Source organism: Onychomys torridus, chromosome X (assembly GCF_903995425.1).
Source record: "Onychomys torridus chromosome X, mOncTor1.1, whole genome shotgun sequence".
NCBI lineage: Eukaryota > Metazoa > Chordata > Mammalia > Rodentia > Cricetidae > Onychomys > Onychomys torridus.
In genome coordinates, this window is record NC_050466.1 from 13,360,835 (window position 1) to 13,378,443 (window position 17,609).

The window sequence follows — 17,609 nt, forward strand, 5'->3', positions numbered from 1 at the left end:
TGGGAGCCAACCAAATTGGTGGGAAGGAGCGGTCCAGATTGAGAGAGAAGACCCACTTAGGGGGAAGTGCTGTAGGCGGGTTAATGAACCCTTGGAGATAGCTGAATCTTACTCAGAGAGCGGGCCAGCTGTCTGCTAGAAGGCCTATGGTCGTGAGCCGGCAGGTTGTTGGTTCAGGTGAAGTTAATGATATTTGGCGGGTTCTGAGGGAAGCTGGACTCAGGAAGGTAGGAACAGGGAGTTAATCGTTTACAATTTATGTATTTGCGCGCTCTCTCTCTGTCTCTGTCTCTCTGTCTCTGTCTCTCTGTCTCTCTCTCTCGTGTGTGTGTGTGTGTGTGTGTGTGTGTGTGTGTGTGTGTGTGTGTGTGTGTGTGAGTGTGTGTGCGCGTGTGCGCGCGCGCGCCAGCGGTACTAGAGTTATATGCAGTTGTGAGCTAGTTGTGGGGGCTAGTAAAGAAGTTTACGTCCTCTGCAAGAGCCTTTTGTGCCCTTAATTGCTGAGCCATTTCTGTAGCTCCCTCCCCACTCTTAAGAAATTTTCTTATTTAATCTGTTTTGTCTGCATGTTGGTGCACTATGTGCGTGCCATGCCTGTGGAGGCCAAAAGAGGATGTCTGATCCCCAGAGCTGGAGCTACTCACCATTTGTGAGCTCTGGGCCTCTACAAGAATAGCCAGAGCTCTTAACCACTGATCTGTTTATGTAGAGCCCCGTTTTTTTCTTTTTAAAATCATTTCTATTCTTTGAGAATTTCATACATGTATGCAATGTATTTTCATCATATCCATTCCCTACCCTCTCCCTTCAACTGCTCCCAGACCCCTCCTACCACGTTTTCCTCCCACCTTCATGTCCTTTTTAACAAAAGCAAACCAAACCCCAAACAAAAAAACGGAGTTCACTTAATCATCTAATAATTTAAAAAGCACAAGAGTGCCTGTAGATGAGCAAGGATTATAGTTCTAATCAATAAAGAGGGCAGTATATCCTGTGGCAACCTGTCAGTTTGAATATTGATTATATATATATATATACACACACACATATGGTTTAGGTTTCACCTTCTGTAAAAGGAATGAGCAAGAGCACATAAAAATGTTTAAACAGAGACGAATTTTAAGAAATTAATCTTTAATGACTCTTGCTTGGTGGCTTGCATTCCATGACCCAGACTAAAGTAGAGACTGGCAAGATACTGTGCTTAATCACCCCACCTCATAGTTATATTGTCCATCATTGGAGTCCTCTACTGAAGATGGGTTAACTTGTAGTTAAGACTAAATAGTTCCCTCTATTTTTATTTAAATGTGTAGATTTTCTATTAATTTATTTTCAGATAAAAATTTTCTTTGTTGTCGGGCAGTGGTGGCTCAAGCCTTTAATCCCAGCACTCGGAAGGCAGAGCCAGGAGGATCTTTGTGAGTTCGAGGCCAGCCTCTGCTACAGTGCTAGATCCAAGACAGGCACCAAAACTACATGGAGAAACCCTGTCTTGAAAAAAAAACCCCACAAATTTCTTTGTTTTCCTTTTTTTTTTTTTTTTTTTTTTTGGTCCCAGCAACCACATGGTGGATCTCTTTGTTTTCCTTTTAAACAGTAGCATTTAGCTTAGCAAGTGAAGGGCTGAGCCTGGAGGATAACCTAGACACTAGAATCCCCTAAATGCTGTTCCCTTTTGAAGGTCCTAGAACACAACCGTATCAAGAAAGCTTTTCCAGATTATTCTTGCATTCAGTATATAAAACAATTTTCTTCAGATGCTGAAAACCTAAGCAAATCAAGTATCTCTGTGTCCATAAAACACAATGGTTGTAAAGGAAATACTGAAATTTAAAAAATGCATGGCTGGGCGGTGGTGGTACATGCCTTTAATCCCAGCACTCAAGAGGCAGAGGTGTATCTCTGAGTTCAAAGCTAGCCTGGTCTACAGAGTGAGTTCCAGGACAACCAGGGCTACACAAAAAACCTTGTTTTGAAAAAAAAATCCCATTTTACAGGTGTTTAAAATTAAATTTAATGTGCTTAAAATAGATATTAGGGAGTTAGAAAATATTTAGTTAATCTTTATTTGGTAAGGAAAACAGTTCAGATGGACTAGAGTTGGGTCTATGTAAGTCTATTAACTATATTTCATGCAGATTTTTCTTTTTTAACTTGAAAGATTCTTTGGACTAGCAAAATGGCTCAGTGGGTAAAAGGTACTTGCTAACAAGTCTGAAAGCCTGAGTTCTTCAGTCCATAGGATGGATTGTAGATTACTGCTGTTGACTGACATAGAGAAAGAACACTTCTTTTTACAGTGGGAGGTGGTTAGTATGGAAGATTCATAACTGGTTGAACTGCAAGGAATATTTTTGTTGCTGTATTCTACATTATTTGCTGTGGTATAGCTAGCTGCCCAAGGTGGAAGGAAGTAATCGTACACCTATATCATTCTACATCTTGGGGAACACTGCAGAAGAAGGCATGGAAAGAATGTGAGTTGGAGAAAGGTAGAGTTGTGTTGGGCATAGCCATTACTATCTTGAATCAGAGCAGATGTGATCACTTGAATGAGACTTTTTGAGACCTGGCCTATTAACATTCCCACATGGAAGGAGAAGGGATGAGGCTTCTGAGTCTCAGTGAGCTTTCAAGATCCTCATGAGGCCTTCATGAGATTGTCACAGAATCTGGCCTATTAATACTCTTTGTTGAGAGAGTAGAGAGGTTCATGAGGTCATGGGGTAAAGATCCTCACAAAGATCCTCCTCTCTCAATATTATATATAAGTAGTAAGCCAATGGGCTGGGTGGAAATCTTTGGAAGCATAGCTGCCTGTACATTTCCTGGGCAACTGAAGTAGCATAGCTTCTCATGAACCATTCATGCTGAGTTCCTCATGCTGCAGATGGGAATAGTCAATGAGATAGCTGCCCATGAATTGTTCTGAATTTCTCAGTTTTGTAGCTGCCTCTGAGTCATTCATGTTCCAATAATTCATCCCAATATTTATTCACCAAACTTGACTTGGACAGGGTCCTGTTGGCTTGCTGATACCCTCTCATTTGCAGTGAACAGACATTTCTTTACATCTTCTGGTAAAAATTATGAGATATTTTGTTCTTTTTTTGGTAGCTGGTGTAAATAATATTGATTTCATGATGTATGTCCCAGTAAACTAATTATTGGTGTATAGAAAATCAATATTTGAATGTTGATTTTGTTTTCTGCTACTTTGCTGATTTAAAAAAATCAGTTCTAGTAGTCATTTGGTGGAGTCAGTAGAGTCTTCATCTGTTTCTGCTTATAAATCCTTTTTTTTCAACCTTGATAATAGATATTTCCTCTTCTTGGGTCTTTTGTGTGGAGATTTTTATCTAATAAAGAATCCATCTGTGTTTGCTATTTTTTGTTGTTATAGTTATACCCATTGAAGTTTTCCTATTTGTATCTTGTCTTTGCCTTCTCACTTGGCTTTGGATTCTCCCTTTGTTCCTATTTTCAAACAAAGTCTCTCTTCTCATCTTCCCAGTCATGTGTCAGTTTGTTTTGCTTGTTAGTGAGGTGCTCAAGCTTGGTATGAGAAAGATCTTTGCTATTCTGATTAAGTGCCATCTTTAATAGGCATTGTGGATCTGTGTTTAGGATAGATAAAAAGTAGAGCTTGATTGTCCCCACTTTTACTTTCACCTACCTGAAAGTAAAACCCTACCAGTGTTTACAGGGTGTAGACTTTGGTTAATTTCCTCCTGGAGACTAAACCTTTCTGTGAGAAGTGAATCTGGATGGATTTCACAGTAGTTTCCTTAGCCAGCACACTGAAAAAGGAAGAGTTGCTTTTGACCCTTCTACTGTAAGAGTTTGCAAACCCTTTGAAATGTCCTGTCTGCAGTTCCCAAGAATTTCACACTGTCACACTAACCTACATTTGACACTTAGAAGTTCACTAAAAGTTCTAGTTTAGCTCCCTAGTAGATTATATGTCATTCAGTTGATATCTACCCCCAAGTAATCAGATGCTCAGTTCTTGCTTTCTCCCCAGACTCACCTGTTTTTCTTCATATTTTATAGTAGTGTTTGCTGGGTGACCTCAGTTTTCTTTTCTTTCTTTCTTTTCTTCTTTTTAGCTTTTTTTTGAGACAGGGTTTCTCTGTAACAGCCCTGGTTTTCCTAGGAATCACTTTGTAGACTAGGCTGGCCTCAAACTCACAGAGATCTGCCTGGGATTACAGGTAATCTCAGTTTTCTAATGGGCACAAGAAAAGTTGCTAATTTCCAACTTGTCTTTTCTTGTTGAAAGGAGAGGAAAAATACCTTTTCCATGCCTGTTTGACCTCAGTTTGAAATTGGAAGTCTTCTAAAATATTCAGAAATTATTGCCTCACAACACTTCACTTCACATCACATACCTCAGGTCATTTCAGTGGTCTTTGAGCACCAAACCTTTCAAAATTTAGAGATCCTCCTTGGCAGTATCACTCATTTCTGTGCTAAAAAGTAGTATTTGGGTCCCATCCCCTAGAATCCTCTTCCATGGCTATGGTTTTGCACAAGCATGGGAGTACCATAGATGGCATAGCAAAAACTGCATAGCTGAGTTGTGTGTTGTAATGTTTTCAGACAGGGAATATTGTAGAACTTTTGGGGAGATTACTTGTAGGGACCACCATCTTGGAAAGGTACCCTTCACATATAAATAATGATGTCACCTTGCTTATTTCACTAAAGGGGTTAGGGGGTAAAGATGTGCCAATCTGGACTAGAGTGTTTGGATCTGAGCTGGAGGATCTTTATTTATTATAGAAGCTGAAGTGGCCCTCTATGTATGACATGAGAGCAAGTAAGAACTTATCTCCTAAGAGTTGTAAGTCTAGGAAAGGGATGGAAATTCAGGATGGGCCCATTCTCTTCTGAATGATAGCACTGGAAGAAATGGGTTAAGTCAGGTAGGTACAATGATTCTCTAGAAAATACTATTGAGGAAGAAGAGAGAGATCAGGGTACTTCCCTTCTGGTAAGGAATTCTAGAGGTTATGAGGGAGTTCAGGGTGGGAAAGTCACCTTGTGAGACTGGGGAAGAGACAGGAGACATTGCAGTGGCAAAGTTTTGCCCATAAGTGCTACCACAGGGAGAAGTCAAGGAGAGGGGAACAAACTACCTGTAGGACTCTTAGGGCTATATCTGCTATTTATCAAACATTTACCCATTCCATACATAGTTATAAGCATTTTACATATATCAACTCATTTTTTCCCTCTGAGATGTCTGACTTTGTGGCATAGCTACAAGTGCTTTCCCCCAATCCAGACTAGAAAGGAATATACCCAGGGCTTCTAGTACTTGTATATTGCTTTATTTTCACATTTCAATCTTGGTCCATTTACAGTTTGTATATATGGTATAAGGTATGGATCCAATTTAACATTTATTTTTTATTTTTTATTTTTTTTAAGATTTAGCTATCATGTATACAGTGTTCTGCCCGCAGGCCAGAAGAGGGCACCAGATCTCATTACAGATGGCTGTGAGCCACCATGTGGTTGCTGGGAACCGAACTCAGGACCTCTGGAAGATCAGATAGTGTGCCCCCAACCGCTGAGCCATCTCTCCAGCCCCCAATGTAACATTTATTTACAGCTTTTTTTTTGAGGGAGGGTCTTGGCATATAGGTAGGATGGTATTGAATTCACTGTGTAGTCCAGGCTGGCCTTGAATTTAAAATTTTCTTGTCCCAGCCTTTCAACTTCTGGCTTTGCAGATGTAAGGCACCAAGTCCAGCTTAATCTGTTTGCGAATGTCTGTGTTTAATGGATAGAATAATGTCTACCAAAAATAAATAGACACAGAATCTGTGATTTTGACCTTAGTTTGAAAAAAATTGCGTATTTAATTAAGGATCTTGAGGTAGGGCCATCCTAGAATAAACAAATGGGCCCTAATCCAATGAAAAATATCCTTATATGACAAAGAAGTGAAAGACATAGGAGGTGGTATGAAAACTGGCAGACAGTAGAGTCAATGTTATGGTTTATGTATGAAATGTCTCCTGTAAAGGCTCATGTGCCGTATACTTGATCTGTAGCAGGTGATGCTATTGAGAAGTGATTAGATCATGATAATTTCTTTAATGGATTAATTCATTGATGAGTTTATAGTGGCTCATAGGAAATGGAGTCTAGTTGGATGAAGTAAATCACTGAGGGCATGCCTTTAAAGGGTAGATGTTGTCCCTATACCCTTCTTTTCTCTTTCTGCCCCCTGTTTTGGTTTTTACAAACAGGGTTTCTGTGGGTAGTCCTGGATGTCCTAGAACTTGCTTGTTAAAGAGATCTGCCTGCCTTTGCTTCCTGAGTCTCTCTTTGCCTTTTGACTGCCATTTGATAAGTGGCTTTCCTCCATGATATCCTTCTGCCATGACTTTCTGCCTTGCTAACAGGTCTAAAAGGAAAAGAACAAGCTGATCATGGAATGCAATGTCTGAAACTGTGTGAGCCTAAAAAAGAACTTCTCGCCAGGCTGTGGTGGTGCACAGCTGTAATCCCAGCACTCGGTAGGCAGAGGCAGGTAGATCTCTGTGAGTTCGAGGTCAGCCTGGTCTACAGAGCTAGTCCAGGACAGGCTCCAAAGCTACAGAGAAACCCTGTCTTGAAAAACCAAAAAAAAAAAACAAAACAAAACAAACAAAAAAAACAAAACAAAACTTCCCTCATTTTTTTTTCAGGTCTAGTCACAGTAATGAAAATGATACTAAAACATAGTGATATGTTTATAAATTAAGTGATTAAGGTAGTAGCTTAGTGGTAGAATGCTTACTTAGCATGCATGAGGCCCTGGATTTCTAGCTTGATTTCTGGAACTACAAAAATACAAACCAAGGCATATCAACAATTTCTGATGCCCCTAAAAGCTAGAGGAGAGCCATCAAATAGATTTAGAATAGAAACAGAATAGAATAGATTTTCTTCAAAAAGATTCTGCACTAATCTCATGATTTTGGACTTCTAGCCTCCAGAACTGTGACAGAATAAATTCTGTTGGTCTAAACCAGCCAGTTTCTGATAACTTGTTACTATTTTTTAAAATTATTTAAATGAATATACTATTTATTTAAAAATTTACCTTTTCCTCTTATGATTTGAGATAGTATTTTAGTTATATACATAGTTCTTTATAGACATTTTACACTGTTTCACTGGCTTGTATATTCAAGTGTTATGATTACATGGTCTTATTTATTTGATTGGTTTGGTCAGGTATGGTTTTTGAGATATGATACTGCTATTTAGTTTAGGATGGTTTTGAACTTATTCTGTAGTTTAGGTTTTGAGATAGCAACCCTTCTTCCTTCTGGTGGGATTCCAAGCATGTATCACCATATCTAGTTCCCACACTTTTAATTATAGAAGCTTTATAGAATGTTCATATATCTCATGAAGTTAATCTCTGTCATTGGTCTCCATTTTTTAGGGGTTTATAGTTATCCTTTCATGTTTAACTTTTCTTATGCATTTTAGGTAAATTTCTTTCCAAATTGATTCACTTAATTATTATGCTATACTGTTTGAAATATTTATTAGAAAAACATCAGAAAGAGGTGAATAATCATCCATTGGACTGAGAGATTGGTCCCAAATTTTTACCTTTTTCTGTAGCTACCCTTTTTGCCCTTGATGTTTTTGCTTGCTTGGGTGATTTGCTTTGTTTAGTGGTACATGAGAAGAGAAAATATGGCATTTCTGAGGATAGGCATTTGTGGTTGTTTGAATAGGTATGGCCCCACAGAGTCATGTTTTTGAATGCTTGGTCCATAGGGAGTGGCACTATTAGGAGGCATGGCCTTTTTGGAGTAGGTGTGGCCTTGTTGGAGGAAGTGTGTCATTGTAGGGGTGGGCTTTGAGGTTAAGCTATGCCCAGGGTTGGACACGGTTTCCTTCTGCTGCCTGTGGATCAAGATGTAGAATTCTCAGCTCCTTCTCCAGCACCATATCTGCTTACACACCATCATGCTTCTTGCCATGATGATAATGGACTAAACCTCTGAAACTGTAAGCCGCCTCAATTAAATGTTTTCCTTTGTCAGAGTTGCTGTGGTCATGGTGTCTCTTTACAGCAGTAAAAACGCTAAGACATCCTTGGATTTGTTGTCTGGCTTGCTCATCCTCTTTGTATCACTAGAAGAAGACATGTGTCACAGATGTGTACCACCATGCCTGGTTTGAAGTATTTTCTATTGAATTAAAGTGTATGTCTGAGGGGACCCTGCAGGTGTCAATATAGTTTGTGATCCACAAAGAGATGAGAATGAAAACTCGATTCAGATTGACCTCATGTATCTGGATCAGACTTTGGGAAGTCTCATGCCAGGGGGTTCATTGTCAACATATTTAAAACAGTACAACTTGGGAAAAGGTGTCCAGGCAACAATCATTGCAGTCTAGGTGCACAGGAAAGCTTCAGGTGTGACTACATAGAAACTCCTTTGCAAAGTACATGTTACCTTAAGGGTGGATTCTATAGCTAAAAGGCCTAGAATCTAATGTGGTCTCCTACCAAGATAGCATAGAGGTTAGCAGGTCACAAAATACATGTGACATCATCCCCACTAAGGGTAGGTTCTGTTAACTAGGAGCTAGGGAGAAAAGTCTGGGATAAACATTTTGGGGGATTTGGGTGAGGCCTGTCACCACAGATAGCAAAAAGGTCACCAGATCATTAACAATATCCACTTCCAGTGTTCTGGGCAGGAAAACATGTGTTTTACCTCCATTGAGAAGAGGACCCCATATATTTAACATTACTGGTTTGTTTAGTGATTTGTGGGAGCAAGGACCTTTGTTCCCCCAACATCTCATCCCTTCTAATTTTTAAAAAAGTAGTAGCTGTAATAGAGGCCATGGCAGAATGCATTGCCTCCATGGCTAGTCTAATTAGTATAGGCAAGCATCAGAGAATTATAAGAAGAGCTAACAGAGGACCAAGGAAAGGGGAAAGCCATCCTCAATTTACCTATCTCTCTCTCTCTCTCTCTCTCTCTCTCTCTCTCTCTCTCTCTCTTTTTTAGCTGAGGATCGAACCTAGGGCCTTACGCTTGCTAGGCAAGTGCTCTACCACTGAGCTAAATCCCCAACCCTCACCTATCTCTTAAAAATTTCTGCTAATATTTTTGCTATGAGCAAAATGGATGTAACATGGCCTATTCCACATAAACCTTTATAAACCTTAGCATGGCAAAACAATATCATGTCTTTTATCACAGGTGTGTCTTTTATCTCCACTGACAAAAGGCATTTGGATTATGCATTGACAAGAATTAACATGTAACTACTGTTATATTTAACAATAGCATCATTTTTGGGTTAGTCCTTGTTATTTCCCCAAAGTCTCAGCTTGATGAGTCAGAGTCTTGATGTCTCCCCAAGTTATCAGCTTACTTTACCATCTTGGGACATCTCCTTTTGATGGATTTGTTGTCTGCCTTCAGATGTTTTATTCATCTGGTGGGCTTTGGATGTCTTGGTCAGATGCATCAGATCAGGAGCCATCTGGGCCTTCCTTCCTTTATTTTTCTGAAAAGACACAAACATAACCTTACCTGATGTTAACATTGGGTCTTTTCTCTGTGATTAGTTTTTAGATCTGTTCATTTAACATATACTTTAGAGCAAAATACTTTTGGGCAGCAGAAAAAGCATGATCCTTTAGTATGTGAGGATTTAGGTGGGTGTATGTAATATCCCCTTTTTATTTATTAGAATTTGCCAGTTAAGTATTTGATGGTGTTATTCCACAATAGCTTGACCCTGTGGATAAGAAGGGATTTCAGTAACATGACCAATATTAAAAATTTTCAAATAGTTTGCTAGCATAAGCAGGACCATTATTATTGTTCAGTTGTAATGATTTCTAGAAAGGTCATGCATAAAGGGCAAAGTTAAGTTCCATATAGGATACAATGGTATTTGTCTGGAGCTTCCAGGGCTCCATGTCATGCCTGGGGCTGTGCTCTTTAGCTGATTGGTTAAGGAGAGGCATTGTGCATATCATGTCTGTAGTGTACTTTGAGCATAGATCTTTACATACCTGACAGCAGAAAATGTCCAAGACACAGACCATATTTTCAAATGTCAAACTGATGTTCATTCACTACTAATTATGCATTAGGAATTTGGAATACTGTATAAAATTTATCAGACCAAAGGAAAGCATAAAACTAAAAAAGAAACAAAATTCATTTAATAACAATGGTCCTTAACTTTCCAAGACTTAAATTTAAGACTTTCTTAATTTAAGGTTTGGGAATCGTGAAAATTTAGGACAATTTTAATTATGAGCTTAAGAAGACTTGTTTTTTATTAGGTAACAGGCTACTCAGAAGTACCTGAGAAATAATCATAGAAAATCCTGAAGTAGAAAACAACTGGATTTTCCCATGTAAGCATGAAAATTTATATCTAGCTGATATTGTATATGTAATAAAATTGTGAACAGTATCAAAGCATAGCAATTTCATGGAGGAAGAACTTGCTGGAAGGCTCTAGTTTTTTACTATATTTTGTAGGCAGTTTGATGTAACAAATTCTCAAGCTGTACCAAGAAGAATTTTAGGTAAAAATCTTCAAAATAATCTAGTTCTTACTGATTGCATTTTTTTTTTGAGACAGGGTTTCTCTATGTATCTTTGGCTATTCTAAACTCACTCTGTAGACCAGGCTGGCCTCGAACTCACAGAGATCTACCTGCCTCTGCCTTCCAAGTGCTGGGATTAAAGGTGTGCACCACCACACTTGGCTCTTACTGATTGAATTTTTGGTTTTAACTCTTTTTGGCCTTCAAGGAAATCTGAGAAACATGTAATTATGTTTGCATTTTTGGCCACTGTATTATCTAGAAGTAATAATTTTAAAAACTTTCTTGATTCCAATTTACTCCTATTTTCCTTTTGAAGTCCATCCCAAGACTGTTACATTGTTATTTTTTTAATTTTTTGCTATGTTGTATAAAAATATAAATTTAAAAAATGAATTTTTAGTAATCACAAATATAAAGGAATTTGGGTGGTTTGGGTTTTCAGCATCTAAAAGGCCTGAAATGAGAAAATAAATCTCCAGTTTTTGATGTGAAGAACATTATAAAATTTTTGTTTTGCTAATACTGTGAGCATATCATTGTGTAATTTGATGTGTAATTTGACCTGGCAACCATCAATTAAGTATACCTGATTTTAAACAAACTTTGCTTTTTTAAAAAATTAAAAAAAAATTTTCTTTGTTTAACTTTTTATTGACAATTAATGGATTAACATCTTGTAAACAACCATCAAAAATAATGACAATATCCATAACTCTTTAATCGATCAAAAAACCACCCACCCATCTCTTGGAAATGTGGGTGTTGTGTTCTTAAAATTACTTCCTGCTGTCTATGGGTGAAGATATCTTTATGGATTCCCGAAAGGAAAGTCTGTGGGTTAACTGTCAAGTCCTGTGTCATTTGTCCAGTCTCTGCAAAATGGGAATTTGAGTAGTCTGTGAAGCTGAATTATCTCAGCTGGCCATCTCAAAATTGTCCTGAGCAGTTTGTAGTCTAAGCATATCCTTAGGTGGTGTTAATCAGCTTATTGGCTTTATCATATTCCATGTGTAATCATCATTGTGGGATTCTGTCATCCTTTTGAAAATTTCAAAGTTGCTTTTAGGCATGGTCATGGTTCCCTGCAGAATTTTTTTTTTGCCTCCTCTGTGGTTTGGAGCAATCATAGTCTGATAAATGTCTGTCTCATAGACATCATAGTAATCTTTATGTCTCAGAACCACAAATGTTTTTCCTTAGAAGAGAATATCTTCACAGTAATTTCTCCCCTTGACTTGCCTCACCAAACTTCTCCAAACTGACCTGTGTTAATGCTTCCTTGTAACAAGATGGTTGTGGCAATTGTTCTCTGAACAAGCAGCAGTAAACTCTTTGTCTCCAGTAGCAGTGTTGCCATCACCACCAACATGATGAGAAGCAGCTGGCAACTTGAAGCAGAAGCCACCACCTCCATGGTCCTGCCAGTACCATTTGTAGCCTGGCCCAGCAACAGCTTCTCCTCAAAAAGCCTCCTTGGCTGGCCTTGAACTTCAGATCTTCCTGCTTCTGCCTCTGTCAGCAAATCCTACCAGCATGCACTACCACAACCAGCCCCATGCAGCTCAGGCTCTCACTGGGGCCTTCATAGGGTTTCTCTCCAGTATGTGATCTTTTATGCCTTTGACACTGACTATCATATGCAGAGTCTTTACTATATTGAGTATATACAGAAAATTTCTCTCCAGTTTGGCTCCTTTCATGCCTTTCATGTCTTCTAGAACTTTGACAAAGTTCTTCAATATTATGGTCTTTCCAACTGTATCCTATAATAGTGAGGTTCCTGTAGGTCTCCAACATTACATCTTTGTAGAGATTCTTCTGGGCAGGATCCAGCAAAGTCCACTCTTCCCAAGTGAAGCCAACATGGACATCATCATAGGTCACTGCATTCAAGTCATGGGTTCCCAGCTCGGCCATGCTCTCTGCTCAGCTCCCTGTAGCAGGACTCATAGCACACCACCTTTTTTTTTTTTTAATTTTTTTTTTTTTTTAGTTACTTGCTTTAGGCTTAACTCTTAAAAGTTTGTTTGTTTGTTTGTTTGTTTATTTATTTATTTAGCATTCTGGCTGCAGTTTCCCCTCCCTCCTCTCCTCCCAGTTTCTCTCCACCCCTCCTCTGTTCCCACCTCCCCAATCAACTCCTCCTCCATTTCTGTTTAAGAAAGGGCAGGTCTCCCATCAGTATCAATAAAACATGGCATATCAAGTTGCAGTTAAGACTAAGTACCTCCCCATGTATTAAGGCTGGGCAAGGTAACCCAGTATGAGGAGTAGGGTCCCAAGAACCTGTAAAAGAGTCAGAGGTAGCCTCTGCTCCCACTGTTAGGAGTCCCACAAGAGGACCAAGCTACACAACTGTAACATATATGCAGAGTGTCTAGGTCAGTCCCATGTAGGTTCCCTGGTTGCCAGTTTAATCTCTGTGAGCCCCTATGAGTTCAGGTTAGTTGATTTTGTGAGTTTTCTTGTGGTGTCCTTAAGCTCCCTGGCTCCTACAATCCTTTCTCCCCCTCTTCTACAGGACTCCCCGAACTCTACCTAATGTTTGGCTGTGGGTCTGCATCTGTTTTTATCAGTTGCTGGATAAAGCTTCTCTGATGACAGTTGGGCTAGGCACCAATCTGGTCACAGGAGATGGCCAGTTCAGACTACGTGTCTTCTATTGCTAGGAGTCTTAGGTGGGATCATCCTTATAGATTTGTAGGAGATTCCCTTGTGCCAGGTTTTTACCTGACCCTGAAATGCCCCCCTCCTTTCCAGTCTTTTTCAGTATACCCCCCCACCCCCAACTTGATGGTTCATGTTCCCATCCTTACCCAACCTCAGTCCAGTCATGAAATCTCTTCTATTTCCTCTTCCCAGGGAGATCTGGATGTCCCTCCATGAGCCCTCCTTGTTACTTAGTCTCTCTGGGTCTGTGGATTATAGCATAGTTATCCTTTATCTTACAGCTAATATCCACTTATGAGTGAGTACATACCATGTTTTTCTTTCTTGGTCTGGGTTACCTCACTCAGGATGATATTTTTTCTAGTTCTATCTGTTTGCTTTTAATTTTTCTGATGTCCTTGTTTTTAACAGCTGTGTAATACTCCATTGTGTAAATTACCAAATTTTCTTTATCCATTCTTTGGTTGAGAGACATCTAGGTTGTTTCCAGGTTCTGACTACTACAAATAAAGCTGCTATGAATATAACTGAGCAAGTGTCCTTGTGGTATGATTGAGCATTCGTTGGGTATATGCCCAAGAGTAGTATAGCTGGATCTTGTGGTAGATTGATTCCCAGTTTTCTGAGAAACCACCACACTGACTTCCAAAGTGGCTGTACAAGTTGGCACTCCTACCAGGATTGGAGGAACTGTTCCCTTTGCTCCATACCTCTCCAGCATGTGCTATCACTTCTGTTTTTTATTTTAACCATTCTGGCAGGTGTAAGATGGAATCTTAGACTTGTTTTGATTTACATTTCCCTGATAGCTAAAGATGTTGAACACTCCTTAAGTGTTTCTCAGCCATTTGAGATTTTTCTATTGAGAATTCGGTTTAGATCTGTACCCCATTTTTTAATTGGTTTAGTTGGTTTGCTGATATCTAGTTTCTTGAGTTCTTTATATATTTTGGAAATCAGCCCTCTGTCAGATGTGGGGTTGGTGAGGAATGTCTAAACTCCTTTTAAGATAGAGTTTATTATAAATTTGTATTTTTTTTTATAAATTTTCAAAAGCATGACATAGTTCATGTCTTTAATTCCAGCACTTGGGAGGCCAAGGCAGGCAGACCCTTGAGTTACAGGCTAGCCTGGTCTACAGAGTGAGTTTCAGGACAGTCAACACTACGTAGAGAAACCTTTGTGGTGATTTGAATAAGAATGGCTCCCATAGGCTCATACATTTGAATGCTTAGTTACCAGGGAGTGGAACTCTGATAGGATTAGAAGTATTAGGTAGTCTGGCCTTGTTGGCAAATGTGTGGTGTAGATGTAACTGTCTTGTTAAATAAGAAACACAGAGCCAGTTGCAGAGTTAAAAACCAAGAGGTCAGAGCAATAGCTGAGAGCCTTACCCTTCACTGCTTCCGCTGTCTTTTCTCTCTGCAAGAAAGACACGCACTACTGTGTGTCCTGTCTTTTATATTGACTTTCTGTTCTGCTTTCTCATTGGTTGTAAACCCAGCCACATGACCTCCTCGTCACTGCCTGTCTGTACAGACCTCCAGGTCATCTATGGTTGGTATTGAGATTAAAGGGTGTGTCGCCATGCTGGCTGTGTCCTTGAACATACAGAGATCCTCCTAGCTCTGCTTCCCAAGTGCTGGTATTAAAGGTGTGCACCACCACCACCGCCCAGCTTCTGCTATGGCTTGCTCTGACCCCAAGGCAACTTTATTAATATACAAATAAAATCACATTTTACAAATATAGTATCACCACAGTGTGGCCTTGGGTGGGTAGGCTTTAAGGGTTCAAAAACCCATTGCAGGCCCAGGTTCTCCAACTTCGGATTAGGATGTAAACAGCTCAGGTACTACTCCAGTGCTTGTCTGAGTACTGCCATGCTCCCCACCATAAAGATCATGGACTAACCCTCTGAAACTTTAAGCAAGCCTCCAATTAAATGTTTTCCTTTATAAGAGTTGCCTTTGTCATAGTGTCTCTCTACAACAATAGAAACCGTAACTCAGAAGTTGGTACCAGGTGAAAAGTTTCTGTACCCTGATACTGGGTTTCTCCGCCGATGCAATGACTCAGATCAGGACAAATTAATAAGTCCAGGTTTAATCTGAGCAAGACATTCTAGGGCAGCCTCAGAAAGGAGGAGAAGCCACGAGGGGGAACCATAAGGGGAAGACCTTAAGGTCTGTGGGCCAGACCTAAGTACCCTCTGGGGATGGAGCCGCTGCTTGGCAGGCTTTCTCAGGGGTGGAGTCTGGATATGGAAGATCCAGGAAAGATCCACAGCACTAGGGGCTAGGGTGTTTCTGTGACAGGCCTATTTGTTGGAGGAGAATTTTACCTAAGACACTACCACGATTTCACAGAATCCAACTGTGTATGTATATATGTGTGTGTATTGTTATGCCCAGATCACAGGGGCCCCATAAGTACTTAGGTGAAAATCTATAAGTTAGCTTTTGTTAACCTGAATAGAACTTTATAACCTTTAGATGGTTGCCAGCCACGCCTGTGAAGTCACCAGCCAAGATGGAGGAAAGCTGCCGCGGACTGGATCTCAGCTGGACCACCAGACCGAGGGAGAATGGGGTGAAGGTACTCAGGATAAGTGGGATTCGGTGAGTGACAGACAGACACAGACACGAGAGTATGCTGTGAAGCTGCTCTAATTTTACTCAGACCAAGCAGTGAATTTTATACAGTTATTTGAGGAAACATGGCAATCGGCCAGTAGGGTGACAGACATAGAATCAACACAATTTTCTCAGAATGACTAACAGATCTCATGAGTATAGCCTTTATTTCCCCTTTTGTGGTTTCTCATCCAGACAGAGAACATTACGGCCCTAGCTGTAGCTTTCCTTCTACATAATTATTAAACATTTGTTCTGTATCAAAATTAAACCTATCCCACCATAGTTCTAACCATGGTCTTATATGTGTGAAAATATTTAACCTTTGCCTGTGGGTGAGAAGGCACCAGGGGGGTCGGTACCTAGCTAATCTTTCCCTGAACTGTAACTTATGCCATTCTGTTTTCATACCATTATGATTCATCCATCAGTTCCCATGTTTATCATAAGCTCCCGTGAAAGGTAATGGCTCTAAATAGTTATTATGTCTAGGAATAAAGTTAGGGGGTTGCCACCATCACCCCTTGATGAGAAACTCTATTTGTCTCTGGATAATTCTTGTAGGAATGGCTAATTCCTGTAACTGCTTCCTCGCAGCTGCTGTCGGCTGTGCATGTGGATTGCCTATGAGTGCCTGAACCTTTACTTTCATTCTCTCTTTGCTAGAGTCTTCTGAATCATAAGTTCTTTTTGTTCTAAATCATTCATGAATTTCCCTAAACTTTTGGGACCCTCTTGAACTGTTTGTCTAAGAGCTTAAGTCATAGGTGGGAGTATTGAAGCCACTTTTGAGGAATCATTACTCTCTTTATGGGGCACATCAGGAACATTAAGAGTTAACTTCTTGGAATTAATACACAAGGAAACAGCAATAACCACAGCTGCAAAGAGAAGAAGGCAGAGTGCCAGCCAGCCTCTGCAAGCAGATCTGCGTGGTTCCGTGTAGCCTGGCACCATGAGTCGGGCAGATTGATGAGGGGTCGCCGGGGGCATAGACCCGAGGGCCGCGAGCCCCCCTTTCCCACGTAACTACCTCATCCAAGGCATTTGTCACGCGGGCAACACCGTCGTGGGCGTGGCAGAAAGCCAAGTGGTTGCTGTTTAAAACATGTTTTTCTAAACAATATCTACTTGCACACATATACTCAGTTGAATCCAAGTTACACACACATACATACAGCTAAAACTAGCTTACATTTACACAGTTAAATCCAAGTCACATATGCGTTCACATACACCCCCCATATATATAATTTTTTTTAACATAAACAGTTTGCCATGAAGAATCATTAGCTATTTTCAAAATGAAAACCAACCAGCATTAACTTTTAAATTCAGTATTTGCATGTATAAGAAACCACAATAAACATAGTTCACATCCCCTCTGACCTTCTACAACCTTTAGTATAAGAAACCATAACATAGTTCACATCCCCTCTGACCTTTAAAAACCTTAATTCCTTAGACATTTACTTTAGACAAATTTCCCTCTTCCTTTTTTTAAGAATTATTTTAGTCTCCTGCTCTTATTTTTTAAACACAGAAACTCTTAAAAAGTCTTTTTTTGTGATTTCCCTCAGTAGTCTAGAATATATTGTAAAGTTACAATATTTTAAACGAGAACAGAAATACATGCGTATACCATAACAAGAATAACTCTAAATTTGCATCAACGCTGTACTGATGTG

At 39.7% G+C, this 17,609-nt stretch overlaps 1 protein-coding gene across 1 annotated transcript; it reads right to left on the reverse strand.

Moving 5' to 3' along the window:
* Positions 1-12,130: 12,130 nt before the first annotated feature.
* On the reverse strand, positions 12,131-12,532 carry LOC118573997 (zinc finger protein 120-like). The gene has a single exon (XM_036174600.1). The coding sequence runs from the start codon at positions 12,530-12,532 to the stop codon at positions 12,131-12,133; it is 402 nt and encodes a 133-aa protein (XP_036030493.1).
* Between the last annotated feature and the right edge of the window lie 5,077 nt (positions 12,533-17,609).

Bases quoted from the DNA above. Each gene is read 5' to 3' on its own strand.
- LOC118573997 (XM_036174600.1), bottom strand. From the start codon at position 12,532: ATGGCCGAGCTGGGAACCCATGACTTGAATGCAGTGACCTATGATGAT.